The 21,037-nt window shown below is 42.0% G+C and overlaps 1 protein-coding gene across 3 annotated transcripts in view; it reads right to left on the bottom strand.

The window, feature by feature from the left end:
- Positions 1–10,621: 10,621 nt before the first annotated feature.
- Positions 10,622–21,037, bottom strand: part of rnf31 (ring finger protein 31) — a 28,382-nt gene continuing 17,966 nt past the window's right edge. Inside the window, exons 17-24 of one of the 3 annotated variants that reach the window (XM_085804834.1) lie at positions 20,054–20,143; positions 18,946–19,060; positions 16,412–16,524; positions 16,059–16,169; positions 14,431–14,479; positions 13,499–13,595; positions 11,887–12,052; positions 10,622–10,999 (exon numbers count right to left, since the gene is read on the bottom strand). In XM_085804834.1, coding sequence (XP_085660960.1) covers positions 10,949–10,999; positions 11,887–12,052; positions 13,499–13,595; positions 14,431–14,479; positions 16,059–16,169; positions 16,412–16,524; positions 18,946–19,060; positions 20,054–20,143 — 792 coding nt within the window. In that variant the 3' untranslated portion in view covers positions 10,622–10,948. The remainder of the gene's footprint in view (positions 11,000–11,886; positions 12,053–13,498; positions 13,596–14,430; positions 14,480–16,058; positions 16,170–16,411; positions 16,525–18,945; positions 19,061–20,053; positions 20,144–21,037) is intronic. The other 2 variants (XM_085804833.1, XR_015038062.1) reach the window with 2 other exon arrangements.

The following is a 21,037-nucleotide window of genomic DNA, read 5'->3' as shown; positions in this document are numbered from 1 at the left end:
GATAGTCCACACAAAGCTCCCAGTCTAGATGTTTTCCTTTCCTCTCTGTTTTCTGTATTTTCTCTTCAATCGCGGTGTGTTCGTTGTGTTTACTAGGTTTTAGAAATGTTATATTAGTGAAGTTCGGTGGCGGCATTGGCGGGGGCGTTTGTTGTATGTTGTTTGTATGTCGCAATATCTCGACGTTGTAAAATGGTATCGTCTTTACGTGCGTGACATAGTCCTGTTGTTTTGTGTTTTACAATGGTTGTTTCGTGACGGATGGATCGTGTTGGTTGTGTCGTATGGGTACTAAACGTTAACATGGTCGCTCTTGTTGCTGCTGCCCGGGCTGCCCCCAGTTGTCTGTAGCAACAGTAGGATATGAGGGAAGTCCACGCGACTTTGGGCAACCAAATGTTTACAAGTCACAATTAAGGGTCTGTTGTTTTTGTTTTCAATTGCTGTGTTTAATAAACAACGAGTGGAGTAGTGTGAACATCAGTCAAAATGAACTATAACTTTTGAACGCCGAATAGTCTTTCCCCTAAATCCTAGGCTAAGAGTCCGCTTTCATTTCATTGCATGAGTCATTACATATAAAATTGGTTGAACTAGTTTTCAAATCTGTCAAACCAGTGTAAATGTTGGGAGAAAACACTGCAAATCAAATTACATTCATCGCATTAAGGAAGAACAGGGAGCTATAGCAATTGAAAACGTAATCAGCACTAAACTATCTGCACTGCTCATTGTGATCCTGTAAGCCTCAAGTGGGGACTATCATATTTTAGATTACATTTAGACGTACAGCTTTCACAAGAGAACAGATTTACTGTAGCCTACTGTAGCTAGTATTACAGCAAACCAGTACAGAATGTCCCTAAAAGAATGAAAATCCTACTCGTTTTCACATGGCTGTGACAATAAGAATTGCAAAGAGCATGCAGTAAAATTTGAACAACATTCAGTACTCCACTACATCCAGTATCCTAATGTTTGGAAGCTGTAGACCTACTTCCACATGGCGTATAGTGTATTGCGGTTCCTTGAGTATTTCAGGTAGTAATCTTTTTTTGGATTAAAAACACATAGAAGAATAAAAGTGCCATAATGATACATGAAAAGCCATTTGACTGTCCTTCTTCAAAAACGATGATGTCCAGGACTTCTCAGTTTGAACGACAACCGGACAGTATCACGACATAATTACTTGCTTGGTTTTGGAGGGATGGACGAGCCATTTTGAAGCAAGTTACCAAGTGATGCCTTTGGCGGGTTCCACTTAGGTTTTTTGCAGTGGTATAATTTGTTGTGAGAAATGCACTAACTGTTGTGCAAATGTGAAGAGTGATGTGAAAAAAAAGCACCAAGCAATAGAGAAAAAAATGTAAAAGGTCTCTCACCTTCAGATAACTGCGATGGATGAAATAATTCACTCAGGAATCGTGTCCGACTTGGGATAAAAAAGTTTGTCCTTATGGAGAAATAAACCAGACAGGATGTAGCCTATGAAAAACCCGGTCATGTTGTCAAAGAAACTGTCCATTTCCATCCTGCGTTTTCATGCTCTCATGATGAAAAGTGTCAAGTGGACACAAATACGGCAGCCGTCTCTTTCCCTACACATGTATGCGTCACCATATGTATAAGGGGTCACTTGAACGGACTCAACGCAATCCATGAATAGAAAAGATGCAGTTTCAAATAAAGAATTTATATTTGAAATAACGTTTTTCAGTTTAACTTTTTTATTCAACGGGGAGGGATGGATGGATGGATGGAGATAGATAAGATAGAATAGATAGATAGATAGATAGACAGATAGATGAGATAATAGATAGTTTAGATTGATAGATAGACTAAAGGGAAATTCACTTAGGGCAGCCAAAAATTGATACAAAGGCCAGAGAATGCTGTGAACCCTAAGGGCCAGTCATTCAGTGTTTGCAAGGAATTAATTGTAGCCTATGTACCGCGGTCAAATGTCCTCGTACGTCTCGCGGAGTCCAAGCCAGCCGCACAAACATTTTAAACTGCGCCCGTATCATAGAACTTACGCGAATGGCCCGAGTCCACGCGACAAAGCTAGCGCTAGTTTAGAAACCAAGCGAGATGACTTCCGTTTTCAAAATAAGACGAGGATAATACGTAGGCAATCGGAGGTGTGTGTGTGTGGTGGGTGTGTGTGTGGTGGTGTGTGTGTGTGTGTGGGTGTTGGTGTGTGTGTGTGGTGTGTTGGAAGCGAACTTCAGGCGTCGTTGCTGGCAATCAGCTGTGGTCCTGATAACACCCGTGACATTTTGTTTCCATGCTGCCGTTCAGGCTGATTCTGAGAGTTTTATAAATGACGGGCGTTACGTGGCGATGCCGTTGAGAATGAGTCTGAGAGTTTTATACATGACGGCGTAACGTGCGATGACGTTGAGGATAGATCGAAGTTTATTAAATACGGCGGTAAACGTGCGATGCCGTTGAGAATGATCTGAGAAGCTTATAGATGAAACGGCGTAACGTGCGATGCCGTTCAGGCTGATTCGGAGAGCGTATAAATGGACGCGGAACGTGCGATGCCGTTCAGGCTGATTCTGAGAGCTTATAAAATGACGGGGCGTAACGGGCGATGCTGTGCAGGCTGATTCTGAGAAGCTTATAAAGACGGCGTAACGTGCGAGCCCGTGAGAATGATCAGAGAGCTTAATAAATGACTGCGTAACTGCGATGCGTCAGGCTGAGCTGAGTACTTATAAATGACAGGCGTAACCGTGCTATGCCGTTGAGATTGATTCTGAAGCTTATAGATTGAACGGCGTAACGTGCGATGCCGTTCAGTCTAACTCTGAAGGCTTAGTGATGAAGACCTGATGAAGTTTGGTGCGAGTATGACAGAGGTTTTCCTCAGACCATATACCTTTTCATCTGAGGTCTGACACTGAAGTCTGATCCTGAGGATGTCCTAAAATGTACACCGTACCCAGGTGTCTTAAAGACATGTCTGTGACATGCTTTGGTCAAAATACCCCAAGGATCAAACATCACAGCTCTTTTCATCTTCTCAAAACAGCCCTGTTCAGAACGGCTGGTTTCAGTGCCTGTCCCTTTAAATGCAAATTAACCACTGCTTGCCCCGCCCCTTCTACTGGTACCAGGTAGGGGTGGGGTTATGCAAATTTGAAAACTAGTTACATCACTGGAAGACATCTGAGGGAACAGCTCATAAAACCACATGGATTTCAACCTAGGGAGTCTGAAAATTATTGAATTACAATTTTTTTGTCATTGTCATTTCTTGCATTTTGGGGACTGGAAGGCAAAACAAACAGCCAAATATATGATGAAGAGCCTTCAAAAAGTGATATTTCCATAATATGTCCCCTTTAATGATTTTCCTGGGAGTTTTTCCTCAGTCGACATGAGGGCAGAAGATGTTGTCTTGCATTGCCTTGCTTTATGTTTACACCTTATGTATATTGTATATTGTATTGATAAATTGTTTGTAATCAGGGCTTCATTGGAAAAGAAAGCTTGCTCTCAATTGGCCTTCCCTGAATAAATAAAGGTAAAAGAAAGAAAGAAGCACGTCAATAAACTCCATCTATATCAATGCTAATGTCAATGTTCAGATTTAAACCAAGAAAACCTCATCAAAGTTCTGTTGTGTATGCTGGGTGGTGTTATAAGAGCTCAAGACCGTCCTAATACTAATCCAATTACATGACATCAGATTAGTTAACACTACAGAATGCTACACAGCAGAGAATGATGCAACGGAGCCGTGGGCTCTCGGTTACTACTTGCAGCTGTGCTTTGTCTCAGTGCATAAGGAAAAAGGGAGAAAATGAAGGAAAGCTTGTGCACAGCTTAAAGCTGTCCTCAGCCTCCGTCACACGCATCAGGATTGGCTGAGTTCACATGAGCGGCTTTATATGTTCACCATGGCTGTTAACGACGACATTTCTTGCCCCCGTCTCCTCTTCCTCCCGCAGCACACATGGATTTAAGGCTTCCAACATTTGAAATACGAGCTTGTTAATGCTGCACGACCCCGAGCGCTGAAACATAATGAGCTGCGATGAGGGGAAACGGTCAGACGACAAACATCTGATGACCACAGCTGTTCACTTGCAATCGTTTGTATTCCACATTAGGTCATGATTTTGAAGCTGGAACAGATGTAAGTAACAAAAGTGACAATAGAGGCAGTGATATTTCATACTGAAACACTGTCAAGACTAAAACAGCACTATTGTCAAAAAGAGCTGTAGTGTAAATGTGAAGTTGGGTTGATGTTTTGCTGGGGGTCATTCCTATGTTCCCACATTTCTAACTTTTGTTGTCACTGAAAATTAGGCCCTATGTTCCCACAGCCCTTTGGTCCCACCATTGGTTGGGTTAAGGCAATGAAGAAAAGAGTTGGTTAAGTTTAGTAAAAAGACCAGGTAGAGGCTAGACAGACCAGATAGATAGAGTCCAGATAGGTAGAGAGAGTCCAGTGGGAACATAGGGCCTAATTTTGAGAAAAATCTTAGAACTGTGGGAACTTAAGGCTGTGGGAACGTAGGGCTGTGGGAACATAGGCATGGATCCGTTTTGCTGCTGCTGGAACCATGGCTCCAAAACTGGGGGTGTATCTTTTGAACAACTTTTAACCAAGACAAGAGGAAGTGCTGATGTACAGTACTGTCTCTGTCCTGACTTCAGTTAACACACAATACAATGTACACAATGTACATGACTGAATGTTCAGTAAGTGGAATGTTAAAGGACAATTCCGGGCAAATTCAACTCGGGGCTGTATCTTCGTAACATTTTAGGTCTAAAAGAAGGAATCTGAAGATTTTCAGTTTAATTGCTCCTGTTTTGCGATAGTTAGTTTGTTCCCGCATCGCCACGGCAGCGATGAATGGGAGCGGATGCAAGTTCCGCTGATTAGGCTGTTTACATCCCTCAAAGCCGCAATTTTTTTTCCACGGACAGCGTCAGATGGCTACTCAAACATGCACCGAGAAGATTGTTTACTTCAAGCAAGCTGACATGTTTGTAAAACTAGATCTAATTCAAAGTCTCACGGAGTCTCGTGCAAGACCCAAGTTGACGCGCTCGGTGTGTTCACGTGCAGTCAGAAGCTCCCATTTGTGTCATAAACACAGGAATATCAACTCTTGACTTGCTTGCTGCACTTCTCAGTGCATGTTTGAGTAGCCATCTGATGCTGTCTGGAAAAAAATTGCGGCTTTGAGGGATATAAACAGCCTACGCAGTGGACAGACACAACTACCGCAAAACAGGAGCAATTAAACTGAAAATCTTCAGATTCCTTCTTTTAGACCTAAAATGTTAAGAAAATACAGCCTAGAGTTGAATTTGCCCGGAATTGTCCTTTAAGCAACAACAAAAGTGAAACTAATGCATTAAAAGGATCAAATAAGTTCCATGCATTATGACACAAAAATATCTTTAAAAAACAAACAATCTTCTTCAGATGAGCTGAAAACACTCACAACACAGTGATGTGACCTGCTCGGAAGTACTTGGTTCAATGCTTTGCGATTTTCGAAAATAAAGCCTATTCTCTGTTGGGACACAGGGCTGCACAGCTAAACACAAGACAAGAAAGAAAGAGCGTTGTCAAAGTAGGAAAAAAAAATCACAAACAAAATGTTTGTCTATAGAAACATTTTGGTTTTTGAGTTTTTAAATCTCCTAGGTATGAAATGAACAGAGACACTAAATGACACTTAGTTTAGGTCTGAACCCATCTGGTATCAGGTGGTGCACATCATCATCATCACAAATATTGATTAGATTGACTACAAACCAAATGAGTAATTCTGTCTTTTTGTTTTGTTTCAAGTCCTGATTCAGCCATGTATAGATTAATCTGAAACTTTTGACAATGAAATTAATACTTAGGGTAAGGGGACTACATGCACTGTATGTTCCTTCTATGTGGTGTTGTTGTGAAATATGTTAAAGGGGACATATTATGGAAATATCACTTTTTGAAGGCTCTTTAACATGTATTTGGGTGTTTGTCTTGCCTTCTGGCCCCCAAAATGGAAGAATTGACAAAAAAAATCTGTAATTTGCTCCCTAGATTGAAATCTATGTGGTTTTATGAGCTGTTCCCTCAGTTGTCTTGCAGTGATGTAACTAGCTTTGAATTTGCATAACCCCACCCCTACCTGGTACCAGTAGAAGGGGCGGGGCAAGCAGTGGCACATTTGCATTTAAAGGGACAGGCACTGAAACCAGCCGTTCTGAACAGGGCTGTTTTGAGAGGATGTAAAGAGCTGTGATGTTTGATCCTTGGGGGATTTTGACCGAAGCATGTCACAGACATGTCTTTAAGACACCTGGGAACACCTTTAATGTTCTGTTTTTGTCTTGTTTGTATCTGTCATGGTTTGGATCTGTGCGTATTGCTGTCTTGTATAAATATTAAGAAAATAAATGTATTGAACAGCTGTTTCATCAAAATATTTAATAGCCTATGTGTGTGAAATGACATCATATGTTGCAGTGTTTTGTGAGGTCCACCAAAATAAAATCACAGGTGAGTACTGAATTTGAAGAAGTTCCATTAAGGCATTGCTGAGATAGTGTCCACAGAAATAAAACATGTAGGCCTACACAACATGCCTCCAGCACAGAGGAAGAGATCTACAGTATGAGGGCCATGCAGCTGCAGCGTCCTGTCCACCTACAGTACAGTACACAAACCCCAGGGATGGCGGAAAGGTGGAAATCAACTGCAGCAGAGTTTTCCAAGCTGTTACCCAGACACCATCAGAGCTGAGTGCAGCAGCCGGCTCCATCACTGACATATGACACAGAGTGACCACAAGAACCAAGGAAGTTGAGTACAAGTGAGAGGTTGTTTGAATGATGCTCACAACAAAGCTGCAAGGTGGAAAAGCCACAATGAGGCGGGGTGATGGTGTCTGTGGTAACAGCATGAAGCCCTGTGAAATTCAGACTTGAGACTGGACAGTTAGCACCATCCTGTCCTTCAGATTTGAGGCCGTGAGACACTGAGTTCACATCTGACATCCAGTTCTGGTGAGGTCCAAGTCTCAGCTGAGGTGAAAAAGTAGAGGAAGAGAATGGAGGCACTGTTTGTCTGAGATGAATGCTTTTACTGAAGCCCATTGACAACCTGAAAGCCCTCCTGCCCACAGCGGCTCTGTGTGAGCGGAGAGAGTCAGAAAAGTGGGGTCACCGGAGTCAGAACCCCTGAGGCAGAGTCAGAGTCTGCAGACAGAGGCAGGCACACACTACACTCACTCAGAGGAAGAGTTGGGCATTCCGCCCATCTTACGCTTTGTTTGGTGAACAAAGACACTGAGGATAAGATGACACTTCCAGGAGCAGACTCCCCCCTGACTGGAGCTACTTCCACATGGAAAACTGTCCACCAGAGGTGCAGGCTCCACCTACTCTCCCAGTTTCAAACATGAGGCAGGTCATGAGAAGGAGATTTTTAAAGGTACATTGTGTAGGAATTACTCCCATCTAGCGTTGTGGTTGTATATAGCAAGCAACTCAGTCGTATTTTTCATGCTGCATTCACATGAAATTGGGCAGACGGCAGACGGACGACAGCCGCTGCACGTAACGGCGTAAACAAGCCTCTATGTAAACAAGTGATCCGTCAGTACGAGGCAAAACAATACACGTGACGATATGTTGTCATGGCGATGTGGTATTGTTTATCTGACCCACGTTTTACCGGCTTTCTCTGGACTTCTGTGACTAAAATGACATCTGGTTTGTTACCGACGGCCGTCTGCCCGACTGCATGTGAATGCAGCATCAGTGTAACGCTCCGTTCCTCCTCACTGCGTTACCGCGGTGACTTTTCACAGACGCCACCTCGTCCTGAGCCGACAGCTCCGGTGTCTCCGCTGAGTTTCCGTGGTTTCCTACCGTCACGCTGTCACTGAACATAAAAACATGGTGACACCACATAGCAGCCAGCACCGAGCTTACCCGCTCCATGTAGATATGAATGATGTGAACGGCAAATTCAGAGCTTACTGGAACACTTCAGTTTGTTGATGGGGGGGGGATTACTGATTAATGAAAAACAGACTTTTGAACGAAATAATCATGAATTTTCGTGAATAGATAACAGGAGAAGTTACACAATATCCCTTTAATCTAATGCACTTTGTCAAATTCTGTGAATGTCTGTTCTGTGTGCTTTAAAAAAATCTGAGGCTGGGACGGTGCGTGGCGCAGTGGTTAAGGCGGCCGCCCCATGTAGAGGCTGCGGTCCTCAACGCGGGCATCCCTGGTTCGAATCCCGCATCGGGCGGACCTTTCCTGCGTGTCATTCCCCCTCTCTCTGCCTCCCCATTTCCTGTCTGTCTCACTGTCTATCAAATAAAGGCAAAAAAGCCAAAAAAATATACTCAAAAAAAAAAAAAATCAGAGGTTACCAAACTAAAAGCAGGTGAAAACAAACTGGCTGAAGGAAAAGTATTGATCATGCCAGAGAGCTGGGAGAAAACATGCCACTGTGGTTCTCAATGGGATCAAACATGTGGCGGGGGCTCTGCTGGAAAAACATTGCAAGATCTTTTTGTCACACACATTCAGAAACGACATCAACGCAGCAGGGACGCTTGTTGGAGACTTTGTGGGTCTAATAATAATTGGGACTGCCAGAACTTACAGAGATCCACAAACGTATACTGTATGTATTTGGAAAATATATCATTCAAATGTGAAACTATGTATTTGGGCGATTTAATGTTTGAAACATAAAATTAATCTTTCATGTTTCAAACATTAAATCGCCCATATACATAGTTTCACAGACAAAAAAATGGCTACAAGTAAAACCACCCACCATTGACTGGAATGGATTGACATTGGACCAAATCTGGATCTGGATCTGGACCAATTAGATCTGATTTCAGTTGATTGTACTTGTGCTTTGTGTGAACCTCTGTATCATGTGGTGGTTAGATGGTCAGAGGTGGTGAGCAGGGCAATATGGACAAAAGACTAAAGAAAGTCTGTCATTTTTAGCATGCAACAGAAAATTTGCCCTTTCCAAATAGAAAGAAAAACAAAATAAACAGAGTGATGAGTGAGTGCACAGCTGGTCTGCACATACAGTATACACTCCACAATGTAATCACATTGTGAAGGGAGAGGAGTCAAACACTTTGAGGAGAACACCAGTCGGTTGTTAAGATTTATTTTGACACAGTACAGATCACAGCATGCACTCTGGTTGCATCTGTCACTTCAACCATTAAACAGTTCAGTAGAACAAAGCACCCAGGTCTGACATCATCAGCTGTTCATCATGAGCTCCCATTCATCATCTTAGGCATGCTGCTGCATATCGATCACACCTCCACAGCACGCAATGTAACGCAAGACATAAGTCATCTGTACATTATGATTGTTGATATGTGTAAAGTGATTCTGAGACAATACTGACATGTCAGCTTTAAACATGCACAGTTATTTATATAGTTTTTATTTTACATACAATAAATAAAACACAACTGATGTGCTGTGACGTCGTATCCATGGCGGCCTGGGGCCGGTGTGGTGGAGTTAGCTCTGTTGTCTCTTGTGTTAAGAGGCCTGTTCACTTAACTGGGGTAGATCACCATGGTAACATACACTGCAAGGCTAACCTGCTCTAGATTAGGTTCAGTTCAGAGGATCAGATCAAAACTCATCAATTAGTCCAGTGGTTCTCAACCTTTTCAGGGCACTGGACCTCCCGCATATTTATTTTTTTTAATCAACCCTGAGGACCGCCTCTGGCCCCCCACCACTACCCAGGTGGGAGGTGGAGGGTAAAAAAAAAAAAAAAAAATCCGAAACCAATTTGACACAAACAGAGATAGCCTTTTTAATTACATCATTGCATATTCATTATCCTGAAAGCAAATATGTGATTTCAATGCTGATATGTGTCCGACACTGGCAGTTTTTTTTATTTCCAGCCAAATCTCCATCTTTGCTTGTTGAAAAGTTTCTCTTTAGAAGTCGCTGTGCACTGAACATCGCACCTTAGTGAGTTTCACACCATCTTCCTGTGCAATATTTCACAATAAAAGCCCAACTAGGCAATTAATGGAGACTGTCCACTGAAACATTAAGGGAGGGGGGCTCAGAATTTGAAAAGAACACAGGAAGTGTTTAGTTTATAGTAATGGTGGAATGCAGTAAATTTAAGAAGACAAACAAGAGTGAATTGAAACCAACAAAATGTGGCTTCTTATTAAATTATGACAAATTTCCCATTAAAACATATGGGACGGCGAAAAATACCAATTAGCTTAGCTTCTGCAGTTTAGGTAATAATGACGGCTCTGGTCACTATTTTAGTAAAATTATATTTTATCATTTCTAATGCTGCATTCGAGACAAGTCGGAACTCGGATCTTTCCAACCTCCTATTTGAAAAAGTGCAATCGAACGCCCGACTTCTCTGAGAATCAGTTGTCTGACGTCACTAGGGCTGTCCCGATTATCATATTTTGATAACCGAATATTCACGGACATAAAATCGATCAAAATCGAAGCTTCGACTGTAACGTCTGACCTGGGGGGGGGGGGCGTAGCGGGAATAATGAGTAAGTAAGTAATGGAAAGTAATGGAATTTACAATATAGTTTTCATGATGATGACATCACAGAGGGGGGGTGTCAGCTGTGACACCTCCGCTATCTGAAACGTCATTAAAATGATGAGTGTTGAGCAGTGTTTGCATGTAGGTGATGAAAACACTCTGCATTTGCACCATGTCATCATGTTCTGCTCTGATGCTCAGACACACACCAACACCATCCAGTGGAAAAATCAGTAGTTGGAACATAAATAAATCTAAATCTGAACTCCTAAAACCTAAAGAAAAAAGTTGTCTCTGGTGGCTGAGTTTTAATTTGAAAGGTTTGCATGATCACAACTGCAGGAAGTGAGGCGGTATTCTCTATCACTTCTTGCGTGGTACCTTGTCACCCAGGGGGACCTCGTCCATTAGTTTCTGCAGGGAGAGCACAGAGAGATGTTAGCGACACTGATTCAAATAACAAGTGATCAAATAAAATGAATGGAACATATCAGTTCATATGGTCATATACAGACTGTATTTAAAGGGACATTGTGTAACTTCTTATCTATTCAGGAAAATCGATTATTTGGTTCAAAAGTCTGTTTTTCATTAATCAGTAATCCCCCCCCATCAACAAACTGAAGTGTTCCTTTCAGCTCTGAATTTGCCGTTCATATCTACATGGAGCGGGTAAGCTCGGTGCTGGCTGCCATGTCGTGTCGCCATGTTTTTACGCTCAGTGGCAGCGTGATGGTAGGAAACCAAGGAAACTCAGCAGAGACACCGGAGCTGTCGGCTCAGGTCGAGGTGGCGTCTGTGAAAAGTCACCGCGGTAACGCAGTGAGGAGGAATGGAGCGTTACACTGATGCTGCATTCACCTGCAGTCGGGCAGACGGCCGTCGGTAACAAACCAGATGTCATTTTAGTCACAGAAGTGGAGAGAAAGCCGGTAAAATGTGGGTCAGGTAAACAATACGACATCGCCATGACAACATATTGTCACGTGTATTGTTTTGCCTCGTGCTGACGGACCACTTGTTTACATAGAGGCTTGTTTATGCCGTTACGTGCAGCGGCTGTCGTCCGTCTGCCGTCTGCCCAATTTCACGTGAATGCAGCATGAAAAATACAACTGAGGTGCTTGCGATGTACAACCACAACGCTAGATGGGAGGAATTCCTACACAATGTCCCTTTAAAGTTTCTGAAATAGTGTTTTCATCCAGAGAGAGAAATGAACGGCATAGGAATATGAACATCCCGTATGTCACATGGCACATGGGCGCACTGCACACACAGACTCACACACACACACACACCTCTAGCAGTCTGCTGTAGTATGTGAAGCCATCCTCCCCGTCCCGCCGGCTGTCGTCCACCTTGTACCTCCTGCAGGCCAGGAGCAGCTCATTGGAGCTGTACAGGGGGGCGGGGTCAATAGAGTGGCTGTTGATCAGGCTGACCAGGTACTCCCGGTAATGTTTCCTGGGTAGAAGGACACCGCCATGTTAGTGTCGCAGCTTCTGCTAATACTGATAAAACTATTAATTGTGATAGTGACCTAAAGGTAAATTGGGATACAACCTGCAGTCTTGCTCATTGTTTGCTCATTGACTGACACTAATTCATTCAAAGGTGTTGTGAACCAGGCTTTGGTCTGAAACAGGCTCATTTCACAAACAAAAATCACATTTCTACTTTTTTTTACTACATTTATTGGGCTGTTGTAATGTTACATTGATTATGTGATGAAGCCTTCTCGACACTGTAACTCCCTGTGCTGTACCCTGCTGATCTAACATCCTCCAGTCACTTGTTGGAAATCACAGTGAGTGAGTTTTAACAGTTTAAAGGGATAGTTCGAATTTTTTGAAGTGGGGTTGTATGAGCTACAAATGCCCATTAAGTACACTAGATGCATCTAAACAGCGGCGCATAACGCTGCACTGTTGTCAATGAGGAACCATTAATCAGGATATTTTCACCGTCAACTACAAGTCCTGTCTCAATATAATACACCAGTTCAAGAGTACGATATAAAGTAAAAATTGGCGATGCGCCGGTCTTTCTCAGTGGGGAGAGTAGACACCTTTCTACTGCATCTAGTGTACTTAATGGGCATTTGTAGCTCATACAACCCAACTTTAAAAAAGCTGAACTATCCCTTTAACATTGAGTATGTTTACATGATCGACAAAACTCCAATATTAATCTGATTAAGACAATACTCTGATTTAGAAACTACCGTGTAAACAGCCATTTCTGATTAAGGTCGAAGTAAACACTAATGGAATTAAGACGCCGAGTATTCCTGTTTTAGAGCAGGGGTCAAACAAGAGACATCAAAGAGATATATGTACCAAATCACATTAAAACGACTCTCTCCCACCAGTTCTTCCTTTGTTCTCTCATCCACTACCTCAACGTTTGTCACGGTGGCATAAATGTTGCTGAATGAAAGTACAGAATAGGCCTGGTGTTGGAGTTATGGTAGCAGAAGGAACTGTATGTTGAGGATGGAGTGTTGTGGAGGGAAAGTCAGACGCTGTGACGTTACGTAGGCCTACGGAGGTGTGTCATTCATCCATCTATGCTCTATAACATGTAAAACAGCAATATTCTAAAAGCAACTCATGTGAACACCTTAATCAGAATATTGTCTTGTTCTGAATCAGGTCAACAGTCAGATCACTGCTGTAAACGTAGTCTGGGACTGAAAACAAGCTACTGAGCAGTAACATTTTGTTTTCAGATTGCTTGCTGTCTTTGTTCAAAGGGAGGTGGAGGCACAGAAACTGTCGCACACAGTTGCAGTTGAACTGAAAGTGCACCTTGGGTAATCATATTGACTCAGGGTCTAAGACTGCAGCACATATAAAGTGTTTCCTTGGTTACAGACAAGAGGCAGTGACACTGAATGCAGCGTCTTACTCGCAGAGTCCGGCATGTCCAGGCTGGGTCTGAGCTCCACAGGCTGAGTCTGGCTGCTGCCCCCCCTCGTCCTTCTGCTCGATCACTCCACACAGACCTGAGAGATGACAGAGAGGGAGGTGACACACTAATATGATGCACATTTAAAACATTTATTATTAGAAGCAGGTGGTGGTGACTGTTCCTTGATGTGACCTGTCGTGATGGTGTCTTCATAAAATACAAGACGTTTCTGAATGAAGGAATCAAGTTTGACGCTAAATTCACCCCTAGTGGTGCTTGATGTAATTGCAAGGGGTACTTAAAACGATAAAACATAATTTTATTGAGTGATCTTTACAGACATTTATCATTTCACTAAAACCGTGACCGAAGCGTCATTATTGCCTAAACTGCAGAAGCTAAGCTAATTGGAATTATTCCCCAGTCCTATATGTTTTAATGGGAAATTGGTCATATTCTAATAAGCAGCCACATTTGGATGGTTTTTATTCACTCTGGTTTGTCTTTTTAAATTTACTGCATGACGCTGTTACTACAAACTCAACACTTCCTGTGTTCTTTCAAATTATAAACCTCCCTGCCCCACCGTGGAGAGTCTACATTCATTTCTTAATTGGGCTTTTATATCACACTGGAAGATTGTGTAAAACCCACTAATGAGCAAAGTTCAGTGTTCAGCAACTTTGATATTAATATTTGATATTAACTTTGAAAATAGTATTTTCAACTGAGCAAAGGTGGAGAAATGGCTCAAAAAACAACCAAAAACTATCATATCATTTCAGATACAAAACACATCATTGAAATCACATAATTTCCTTCAGAACTGTTAATAAATTTGCAATGATGCAATTAAAAAGGCTATTTCTGTTTCTGTCAATTTGGGATCAACAATCATGATTGTACAAGCGTGTGGTGTCCTGACTCACCTGTCTGTGTTCCAGGAGGAGGTTCAGTGTTGAAGGTCACTTCATTATTCTGTGGGTGACAGAGGAAACAACATCAATCTGAGACAGATACACTGGATGAATCACAGACGCCTTTGTCTTTGTTCAGGTGCACACTGGGAGGAGCCACTCTGGGTGTCCCTGCTCTTTTTTACCATACACACTTTGTGAAAAGTTGTTACGCCTTATTCTGATTTCTCAAATTGTCCAGTGGTGGCCTCCATAGTTTTCACACCGGGAAACCATCAATAAAACAAAGATAAGAAAAGATAAAGACACATTATTGATTCTTTGCAGGAAATTATGTAGTTACAGCAGCACAAACACAGATTTATTGCACGTAGAGACCTCTTAAAAGAGCAGAATATGAGAATTCAATTCAGTTAAGTTAAAGCAAGTAAGTATAAAATAAAAGATAAATAGAAAACGTTGTAATAAGAGAATTAAATAGAGTAGCAATAAAGTAAAACAAAAAAAAACATCATGACGACTTTGAGTTGAGAAGCCTAATGGCAGCTGGCAGGAAAGACTCAAGATGCTGTTCAGTCTTACACCACACAAAAGAAAAGAGCCACAACGGCCTTGTAGAAGGAGTTCAGCAGAGTTTACAGATGTTAAAGGATAATTACCCTTTTTTACAATCTGGACCTTATTTCTAGCATAAAATACGATCATTTACTCACCCAGATAACTTTGGTGTCATTACAAGTCGTTCTGACAAAATTAGCTCGAGCCGAGAGCCGCGTATATCCGTATAATGTGAGTACACGGGGCAGCGCAATGCAGCCTCTAAATAACACATTATCTGCCACGAAACTCGTTCATTTCACCAATATTTTGTTATGATACGCTAGTGCTATTCCCCTCTGAGTCTGGGGTTAGCTGTTATCAACATCCGGGGTCTGTAGGTTGACCTACTAACCTCTGACCTGGATGATGTCATCTCTGAGCGTGGCGCGGCTTGTTGCTACCGCTAATGCTGCGGTTCGTTTCCACGTGTTTCTGACTTGTGAGAACAAAATGAGCAGCTGGACGAAGTTCAGCTTCCACAGGCTTCCTCTCCTCAACCTGGACTCACCAAAGCTCTGGCTAGTTGCGCTTAAAATGGACCCGAATGCTGAAGTGGAATCATTATTATCAGAATGAGCCGGGCAGCGGTCAGAGATGACATCATCCAGGTCAGAGGTTAGTAGGTCAACCTACAGACCCCGGATGTTGATAACAGCTAACCCGGACTCAGAGGGGAATAGCACTAGCCTATCATAACAAAATATTGGTGAATGAACGAGTTTTGCGGCAGATAATGTGTTATTTAGAGGCTGCATTGCGCTGCCCTATAGACTCACATTATATGGATACGTAGCTCTCGGCTGGAGCTAATTTCGTCGGAACGACTTGTAATGACACCAAAGTTATCTGGGTGAGGAAATGATCGTATTTTATGCTAGAAATAAGGTCCAGGTTGTAAAAAAAAACGTAATTATCCTTTAAAGGACCGCACATCCCTCGAAGAGACCTGAATCCAACAGAACCATATTGCACTGTAAGATGACTGCACCTTACAAAGGTAATTCACACAGAGTTTACAGTGAGTGTGTGTGTGTTTGTACCTGGAGTAAAGCCTGCAGTCTGGAAGGTTCCCAGTCTCTCAGATAGAAGAGGCAGTCTCTGGGGTGATGTGCGTGTAGACCAGACACACTGCATTCGTCCACAGCACAGGTCTGATGAGAGAGGACTCATATCTGAAAACTTTGACCTTCAAACCAGTTGAAACCATACACTCACTACTATCCCTGTGTACAAAACAATTATTACTGACATTACCACATAAAAAGATTACTGCACGTGGAAACAGAAATAGAGAGAGGAGTGTGATATTCTGATGACCTCATCAAACAGTGAAACAAAGGAACAGAAGAAGATAAAGTCTTAAGTATGGTATGGAAGTATGCATCAGCCTTACAGTGTGGAAAGGATTGTTGCAGCCACTGCAGAACTGGTAACGACACTGTGAGCAGCAGAAGTGCATGCAGCCTCCTTTAGACAGAGCGTACTGGAAGCGGCAATTAGGACACGCTGGAGCGAGGGAGTGGAGGGAGGACAGGACAGACACACAGGAGGAGGGAAGACAAGAGAGGAGGGAGGCAGAGTCAGTGCACTGAGGAAAACACAAGTGATGTCACACTGGAGACAGCAGCTCCCTGACTGGGAGGACTGGGAGTCATTGTGGGCTGAGAGGTTTGAGCCAGGAGAGGATGACCTTCACATCTCACCTCAACATGCAAAACACGTCTTGAGTTAAAGGAGAATTCCGGTCATTTTTTACCCCTAAATTGTTGTCCTGATGGTCACCCAGTGTTGGGGGGAGCAAAAAAAGCGACTAAAATTGATGCAGGCAAACCAGAGTTACACCATGACTAGACGGCGCTAGGGATAGCAACAACGCTAACCTATGGGGGCAATTCTTTCAACCACAACAAACACTCAAATATCTATGGTACATGACTGGAATCCTTATGACACACCACTGAACTCATATAGTGTACAGTATAAACAGTATAAACTTTGTGTTTTTGCATGTAGCCACTCACCTCAGACAGTCGAACTCTGAAACATCCATGGAAAGACATTACTATCCGATCACAGAGCGCCTTCTCCCCGCCACAGAAACAAACACTTTTTCCATGTTGTGAGGATTTCTTTACAAAAATAAACAGTCGGAGATATTTTGGACATTACCACTGCACTGCTCCACCGTTTATTTTTGTAAAGAAATCATCACAACAAGAAAAAAGTGTTTGTTTCTGTGGCGAGGAGAGCAGGCACTCTGTGATCGGATAGTAATGTCTTTCCAGGATGTTTCAGAGTTCGGCTGTCTGAGGTGAGTGACTACATGCAAAAACACAAAGTTTATACTGTTTACACTATAAGTTCAGTGGTGTCTCATAAGGATCCCAGTCATGTACCATAGATATTTGATTGTTTATTGAGTGTTTGTTGTGGTTGAAACAATTGCCCCAATAGGTTAGCGTTGTGGCTATCCTTAGTGCCGTCTCGCCATGGTGTAACTCCGGTTTGCCTGCATCAATTTTAGTCGTGATAGAAATGCATAACAAAAAATGGGAAAAACTTACTTTTGAGTGAAGGTATACTAAGTAGTTACTGTTAATTTAATTTTAGTAGTTTCACATCCTTTTTTTGTTGTAGTTTTGTTCTTTAGTTTAGTTTAGTTTTATTTTCTTGTGCGTGTTTTTATTTATTTTTTTTAATTTTTTTTCTGCCCTATTTTGGTCATGTCTTTGTTGTGTTGTTGAGTCTGCTCTGTCTTTTGTCTTCTGTCTGTTTGTTTATTGGTCAGTGTATTGTCGGTTTATACATTGTATATGCCTGTTCCCATTAAAAAAAAAAAAAAAAAATTTAGTCGTGTTTTTTGCTCCCCCCAACACTGGGTGACCATCAGGACAACGATTTAGGGGTCAAAAATGATCGGAATTCTCCTTTAAATATAGAGTCTATAGGTTTGTTCATTGCAGTTTGTCAATTCAAATTGGGACCCTCCTCTAACTTCATCTGCGCTCTGTCATTGGCTGAGGAAAACACACTGTCTCCGCCCAGAAACATCCCGACTACACCAAAACGCCACAATACAGGCAGGATTCTACCCGAGTAGAATCCCATAGGTGATGATTAAGCAGGATTTCTTTTGTACAAGTCTACATTTTGTTTTTCAGAAAAAAAGTCCTACAGACTCTACCTTTAAAATGCAGAATTTAAGTGCAAAGACAACTCCCAAGGGTGCAGCACATATACTCACTTTCAAAGTGGTTTCACTTTAAACTGCAGTTCATTAACTGACTCTGAGTCTCTTCATTGTCTTTAGGTTAGAGCTGCTACAAACACAGCTTTGTACTGTTGTTCCCTCTTCTCCTCTTGTGTCTTTGTTGTGAATCAGCCACAGTGTTCAGTGTCAGTGTTAGTAATAAATGTTGTTTCAAACTTCATGATGATTATTGAAGAAACTTGAATCCACAAAATAATGCCACAACCATGGTTCTATTATTATGAAGGATTGTTATATATTCTTGAACATGAATCATCTCACTGGACGTACGATCCCATTATATTATATAAAGTTTATATTTCCCTCATTTAAGCTTCAGCAATTCCAACAGAGATAAACAGAGAGTCTTTACCCAGTCTCAATTAGAAGTGAAAATAAATGTGCTGCAGCAGCAGCAGCAGGAGTGGTGGTGGTGTGTGTGTGTGTGTGTGTGTGTGCAGCTCTTGTGATGATGCTTAATTAGATAAGAGTGGAGGCAGAAGGAAATCCTGTTGTCTACCACTCAGCTGGCTACACGCTGTGTTGTTACAATCACACGTCTATTATTAGTGCACCCCTGGATAGAGCATGTCCACACATCACCTTCAACTACTGCTGCTAGAAAATGATACTGGATTTGTGTGTGTGTGTGTGTGTGTGTGTGTGTGTGTACTAACTGATGCCGTTGTCTCTGAGGTATCCAGCCAGACCCTGCTTCTGATACTCTGGATCATTCTCTCTCTTCCATGACTGGTATTGTTCACAGGACAGACCAGCATGCTGAGACTCCCACTGCACACACATACACATACACAGTCTGCATTTCCCTTCAAGAACACTTGGAAATGGACCTAACAGAAGCCAAGAATGTGTTTTCAGTGAAGTTAAATTGGCTCACTGTGTTAAACAAGGTATATAATAATAAACAGTGTAATGTGGACATGTCAATGATGGTGCTGAATGTGCACGCATACACATGGCATTCATTTTGGAGAGCAGTTACTGACATTTCAAATATTCTTTTCAACAGTTGAGACATTGTCATTAAGCAGTTGGAGCATTTAGACAACAAATGACTGGTCTGGATATTTAGATTTACATTTAATGACTGGAGGAGGGAGAAGATGAAGTTAAAGGGATATTTTGGCAAATTGGCCTACTGCCATAATCCCTATAGTCATAGCAGTAGGTTCATTACCTTTAATTGTTGGTGCAAGCTGTTTTTAGATCAGCTGGGGCAGAGACGCAAGCTGCTCATGAAACGGTACTTTCGACATTCCCTCAAAACTCATCAAATACACAATCCAACATCTCCAAAACGCTCTCGTGAATAAGTTAAGACCTGCACATTTGCCACACTATGAAATAATAACGTATATATGAAGCAAACACTCGCAACTACTTGCGTTTTCACTCCGCCCAGCAGCCGTGTCTAGAATGTAGTTCCGGCTATGCATTTGCCTCGAAAACAACTCAGCCTGTGTATGTTACATTATTATTTCATACAGTGGTGAATGTGCAGGTCTTAACTTCTTCACAAGAGTGTTTTGGAGTTGTTGGATTGTGTATTTGATGCGGGAAATGCGAAAGTACCGCGTGCCTCTGTTGCGTTAGCTGAGCAGCTCACGTCTCTGCCCCTCCGATCTAAAAACAGCTTGCACCAACAATTAAAGGTAATGAACCTACTGCTCTGACTATTGGGATTAAGGCATCCCTTTAAAACAGAAGAGAGGAAACAGAAAGAGAGAAAGTTCAAGACACCACACAGAGAGACAGAATACTTACTGGCTTTTTACACTGAGCACAAAAACTGTTGCGGCACTGGAAACAGGTAACCTTCAGCTGGTCTCCATCATAGATGAACCCATATGAACACTGAGGAGGAGAGGGGAGGAGAGGAGAGGATGGGAAATATTATGATGATTTGAGTGTCATATAACTAGATTCTCATAGAGGTGTAGAAAATGACTGTCTATGTGAGTTGTGCTGGTGTAGAGCAGTAATGAAGTACTGGAGGAACAGCTATTAGTTCATTCAAAATAAAATATCACAATTTAAATATCAGCTTTTACTAAACAAATTGTTCATGAAATGACACAGTGTGAGACAAACATGTACAGAATATGTTCAGTTCAGGTTAGTTGTTAAAAACATGAATGAATGAAATACATTACTGAGGTCCAGCAGCATACAGGATAAATAACATATAAACAATAGACCCCTAGATGAATAAATAGAAATATACACATAATAATTTGTCTGACTGTGTAGTCATCACCCAGCAGCACCAGCTGATTCCTCCTTGGTCAGCCCTCACCATACATGCGGATGTACCACCTTAATAAACACCACCCAATCCATTATTAAAGATGTATTTGTTTACTTCTCTGTTTTATTATTACTGTGGAATATTGCACATGCGGTTTCCCTGGCACAGACCTGTGTTTCATCAACCCATCTCTGTGGGTCCTGCAGGCCAGCTCGTCCTCAAGAACTCACTTCAGCCATAGCAACAGCATTGCACCATGAGCTCTGGGGAATATTTTGCTTTTCCTTAGTAAAAGTTGGTCTCAGCAGCTTTGTGAAGAGACTCTCAGTCAGAAACTTTTATTGTGACTAAGTACTCTTAGTGATAATGGCAACAATACAAAAGAGGGCCAATCAAATCACCGCGCTCACACAGCTGAGTGAGCCCACTGAGCCTTCTGACCAGCATAATTGGAATTAATATGGTTTATATGATTGTTTCAAGATAACTTCATTCTTCTC

The sequence above is a fragment of the Trachurus japonicus genome, chromosome 17 (genome assembly GCF_045865225.1).
Source record: "Trachurus japonicus isolate A0001 chromosome 17, Traja_1.0".
NCBI lineage: Eukaryota > Metazoa > Chordata > Actinopteri > Carangiformes > Carangidae > Trachurus > Trachurus japonicus.
The sequence above is the reverse complement of the archived record's forward strand: the minus strand, read 5'-3'. Positions and strand labels throughout refer to the sequence as shown.